Source organism: Helianthus annuus, chromosome 8 (genome assembly GCF_002127325.2).
Source record: "Helianthus annuus cultivar XRQ/B chromosome 8, HanXRQr2.0-SUNRISE, whole genome shotgun sequence".
In the NCBI taxonomy this organism is placed as follows: domain Eukaryota; kingdom Viridiplantae; phylum Streptophyta; class Magnoliopsida; order Asterales; family Asteraceae; genus Helianthus; species Helianthus annuus.
The window spans coordinates 79,608,568-79,613,765 of NC_035440.2; the positions used below are offsets into that span (position 1 = coordinate 79,608,568).

At 33.5% G+C, this 5,198-nt stretch overlaps 1 protein-coding gene across 1 annotated transcript; it reads left to right on the forward strand.

Moving 5' to 3' along the window:
- The first annotated feature begins 491 nt into the window (after positions 1–491).
- LOC110873144 (acyl carrier protein 1, chloroplastic) lies at positions 492–4,406 on the forward strand. Its single transcript, XM_022122070.2, has 4 exons — positions 492–701; positions 2,228–2,338; positions 3,576–3,698; positions 4,082–4,406. The coding sequence occupies exons 1-4, from the start codon at positions 639–641 to the stop codon at positions 4,202–4,204; spliced, it is 420 nt and encodes a 139-aa protein (XP_021977762.1). The 5' UTR covers positions 492–638; the 3' UTR covers positions 4,205–4,406.
- The last annotated feature ends 792 nt before the right edge of the window (positions 4,407–5,198 follow it).

Sequence of the window (5,198 nt, forward strand, 5' to 3'; positions counted from 1 at the left end):
ATTTTAAGAGTAAACTGTCAAAATAATCCCCGAGGTTTGGTCACTTTTGTCCAAAACTCAAATCTTTTGGATCTGAGTCCTATGATTTTTAAACGGTCATAGTTTTTCATACATTAGCTTTTTCCCAAAAAACCATAAAACGAACATTTTATTAATTTGAGTATCGTACATGTTACGTAATTACTGGTGTTTGTATTCCATGGTACAAGGTATCTCTCTAGTTATTCATAAACAAATGATGTGTATTTAATATTGAGTAAATTACTTTTTGAGTCTTTAGTGATTTTAACAACTTGAGTTTAAAATCGATAAGTTTAATATTCCGAGTCACTAACTGCTTATTTTATAACGTTTTGAGTCCAATTATTAACACTTATACTTTTGATTTTGGACCAAAGTACTTAAAATATATAAAACACATACTCTTTAATATTTTGTCCAATTGTAGAGGTTTATCGATTATACCGTACGTGGAGTGTTTTTTCTGAACTAAATACATTTCCAACCAGAAACCAAACAGGTAACCAAACACTGGAAATAATTTCGATACAAACTATAAACCCTTTCCTCTATATAATATTCTTCACACTCTTCCTGCTCTTTGTCCCTTCAAATCCTTCGTCCTTCAGCCTTCATCAATGGCTTCTGTTGCAGGATTCTCCACTTTCATGCCCTCTCTTTCATGCCATAAACCGAATCAGGTTTTATATTTCACGACGTCGTTTTGATCCGATGATTATTATTATTATTATTATTTTGATCAACTTGGATTTGATTTGATCGTAACATAATTGCACATATGTTTGATGATTCTTCTTTTTTTCTTATTATGATTATTCACATTTTTGAACAAATCCCTTGATTCCAATTTCTTTTTCTTTTGTTTTATGATTGTTTATGAATTTAGCGTTGTAAACCAGCCGATTTCAAGCTTTATTTTCGAAACTCAGACCTCTGTTCTCGTTTGTTATTTAGTGATTAATTTATATACGTTTATAAATATAACTTTTATCATAATCTTGTATAAAGTTTAGTGATTAATTTATATACGTTTATAAATATAATTTTTATCATAATCTTGTATAAAGTTTAGTGATTAATTTATATACGTTTATAAATATAATTTTTATCATAATCTTGTATAAAGTTGATTTTTTTTAATTAAACCCCATCTTAATTCCACTTTAATTCGTTCATCATTAACCAAGTTATGAGTAATTAATTAGCAGTTACACTTTATATTTCTTATAAAAAACAAACTATCACCATAACTTTTACGGATGTTAATATTTTTTTTAAAGTTACATCATAAAAACAAGCATTTTATTTTCTTTAATTTGAGTATAATATTGCTATAATTGTTTTAGTTAAACGAATTGATATATTACGTGATTAACAATGTCTAAGAGGTAAGCAATAATTGAATCGTTAATAAAAAACAGATGAAAGCGAAACAAACTGAAAACCGATTGACCGAATTAACCAAAAACCAGTTATCGGTGTTTTTTAACCTCTGTTTAACTAAAATAAAATGAACTGAACAGGACAATTCATATTTCTATATATTTCTACTTTTATATCTCTAGTTCATGTATTTCATATATACCTACATTTCATATATTTATACTTTCATTTTATTAATTTTTTTATTTATTTATGCAGCCATATCATGTATTTATACCTCAATTACATGCATTTATACATTAATTTCATTTATTTCTAAACAAAGTTTTAATACAAGTTTGATTTTGGCTATTAACCGAAAATAAACGAACGCAACAGAAAACCGTGAATCTAACAAAATAAACCAAAATGAGCTGAAAACAGATTGGTTAATAGAAGACTAACCAATTAACTAGGTTTCGGGTTCGGTTTAGGATAAGTGAAGCTCACGATTGGGCTCTTTTATTAAACAAGCCTGTTGTTATCTTTGGCTCGATTCGAGCTTTCAGCTTACCAAACTCGAGTAACTTACGAGCGGCTTGACTCTTTTACACCCATAATGCATTCCCATGTTATATTTTCTTAAACCCTACTGTTGAATCTGCAAGCTAACTTTCCAGTTAGATAATTTTTCACTTTGTGATCATATGAACAAGAAAGATGCAAAGAATTCTGAATCTAATTAACTTCATAAATTTAGTCTGTTATCATATACAAGATTTAAGTTTTAATTCGCTTCTGTTGTGGTTATTGGTTTCTGATCAAATTGGATTTCTGTTGGCAGACGCTTACCCGGGCTTCTAATTTCAATGCGGTATCGCTTGCCATCAATGGGAAATCATTCCCATCTCTTAAATTTAGTTCTGCCCCATCACGCTTCCGGGTTTGCTGTGCGGTATATGTTCTAACCTTTTGTTTAAATCTGTCAATTTTGAAAGTTATGTGTTCTTAGTTAATTGCAGAAATGATAAGCATCAAACAAGCTATTCAAAACAGGCATGCACATGAAAGATCATGTAGTTTGAAGTATAAAAATAGTTTATATTTTTATGATGCATGTGTGATGCACATTGCGGTCTGCAAGTTATCAGCTGTATCGAATAGTTTAATATTATTTTTTAAAGTTAACTTTCGTTTTGCTCCCTGTGGTTTGGTCATTTTAACGGTTTTGCTCCAATAGTTTAAAAATAGCCATTTTCCTCCCTGATCTTTCGAGTTTGTCGCCAGTTTGCTCCCTGGCTCTAACTTAGTTAAAATGTTCAATTAAAAGTAGGGGTATTTCGGTAGTTTACTCCCTGGCTCTAACTCAATTAAAACGTTTAGTTAAAACTTAAAAGTCGCGGTAGTCGTGGTCGGCAGGTGGTAGTTGCAAGTAGTGGTGGATGGTTGTGGATGGTGGTGGCCGGTAAAAAGAGTGGTTGGAAAGATGGGGGATCAGAAAAGAATTTACTTATATACATGTAAATAAACAAGTTATAGGTTTATTTAGGTGAAAAGACTTACATGCCCTTGCTTTTATATATAAAATTACCAAAATACCCTTCTAGTTAATGGATTTTTTCGATGGAGTTAGAGGTGGGGAGCAAAATGACGATAAGTTAGAAAAATCAAGGAGGAAAATGGCTATTTTTAAACTATTAGGGCAAAACCGTTAAAATGACCAAATCACAGGGAGCAAAATGGAAGTTAACTCTATTTTTATTATCATTATATGGTTAGAGGTTTAAACAACTCAGGCTTGAGCTTGACTCATCTTGTTTAACTTCAGACTGCTCGGTCTCGGCTCATTCCAAGCTCTTCTTCTAAAGCTCGAGCCTGGACTTGGGTCCTTCGTTATTAATTAGTTATATTAATTTTGATAATAATAAGTATAACTAATTTTACATGTGTTTTTTATTTTAATTTTGTATTAACATAATTGGTTAGTTACTATATTTTAATTATATATAATACTTTTTTTATGTTTTTTATTTCATATAAAATAAAACTTGTAATATGAATAGAAACAAAAGGCTTGTTTAGGCTAATGATGCTTGTTTGAGCTTTTAGTGAGCCGGTTTCAAGTAGCCCATGAGCTTGTTTACACCCCAGAATATGGTATATTAATACGGACCGGTTACATCTTTTGGCAGGCGACACCTGAGACGGTCAACAAGGTTTGTAACATCGTCAGGAAACAGTTGGCAGTTCCAGAAGACACTGCTGTAACCGGAGAGTCCAAGTTCGCTACTCTTGGAGCCGATTCTCTTGATACGGTATTGTGGTTTGTTTTTTGGAGTCCACAATCGTCGTGGTAGTAACTAAAAGCCGACACAATTCCATAGGAACATAGTATATATCAGAGATGGAAAAATGGGCGGGTTGTGTGGTATGTCAAAATAGACAATTAATTGATTGGGTTGAAACGAGTCGGGTTGGGCTGGGTTGACCCTAAACACTTAAATATTAGAGGTGGAAAAATGACTTGTCAAAACAAGCAATTAATCATTTAATTGTTTGGATTCGGGTTGGGTTGACTTTAACTACTTACATAGAGGTGGAAAATGGGCGGATTGTGTAGCATGTCATGTGAGATGTCGGAAGGGTAATTAGTTGTTTGGATTGACCGAGAACACCTATTATGTTTGATCTTATTCAGGTTGAGATTGTGATGGGACTGGAAGAAGAATTTGGAATCAGCGTGGAAGAAGAAAGCGCTCAGAGCATTGCAACCGTTCAGGATGCAGCGGATCTGATTGAGAAGCTCGTTTCGAAAAAATAAGAAAACTTACAAGTTGCTTAGCTTCTTATATCTAAACCAAAACAAGTTATGTGGGTTGTAAGGCTTGGAGCATTAAACAAGTATGCTATAATACTTTGTTTTGTTTTGTTTTGTGACTCTTCTTTGCAACTAACTAATGTGTTTGTGAATTACTTGTTCCACTTAAAAGTTATATATATAATAACATCCATGTTGGTAATCATTACCTGTACTTGAAAGGAAACATGAGAAACAGTAAAGTTTTGTTGTTTTTGAATTATATAATACACTTGGCACACCATGTGTGCATATATATTTGTTTAGAGAGAGATTGTAGGTAGTAAATGTGTGAATGAATGTCGGGGGATGTTAAACTATCTCGTGTCTTGTAACTCGCTCTAAGCTGCTGGCTTGAGTTGAGTAATAGCGAACCCTGAAGTTCCCTCGCATGTCATTTCGTCACCCATGTTCATCAGTTGTCGTCATTTAGTGGATATAAGTACAACTTATAGATGTTATGGAGTCTCGACAGGGGGTTATTCCGGATTCTTCTTTCTTGATCAACGTAAATTGGGATCTTCCTTGTTTGATTTGCAAAATGGAACACCATTACTCGTTAAGAGGAGTAGGTGGTTCTTCTCTTAATCAGGATCCGACGTGAGAATAAGTAGTTATTCTTTCTAGAGAGAGAAAGGAAACATGTGTGCATTTTGATTGAGAGGGTGAGAAATCATATCCTTAAACCTTTGATGGAGGTAAGCAATTATAGCCAAAAGGTTGGAGAAGGATATGGACTGATTGGCCAGACGTCACTTTCAAAGAATATTCATTTGGTCCCCTCCGACACAAAAGGTAGTGTGCGCAGAGATGGGAGTACGATCGTGCACCGTGATTGGTTACACGTTGCTTTCTAGATGTACTTGTTGTCTCGTCTGTCCTCAACCGCTAGTGGAGATCATGGAGCAGTGAAATGGCGCAAGCTGATTGGCCCCATGTCATTGTCATCTGTATTGTT

What these genes read in the sequence shown, in the direction of transcription:
- LOC110873144 (XM_022122070.2), top strand. Translation starts at nt 639, where the DNA reads ATGGCTTCTGTTGCAGGATTCTCCACTTTCATGCCCTCTCTTTCATGC. An exon ending in GCTTCCGGGTTTGCTGTGCG is followed by an intron (nt 2,339 to 3,575) that starts GTATATGTTCTA and finishes ATCTTTTGGCAG; the next exon opens with GCGACACCTGAGACGGTCAA. An exon ending in GAGCCGATTCTCTTGATACG is followed by an intron (nt 3,699 to 4,081) that starts GTATTGTGGTTT and finishes GATCTTATTCAG; the next exon opens with GTTGAGATTGTGATGGGACT.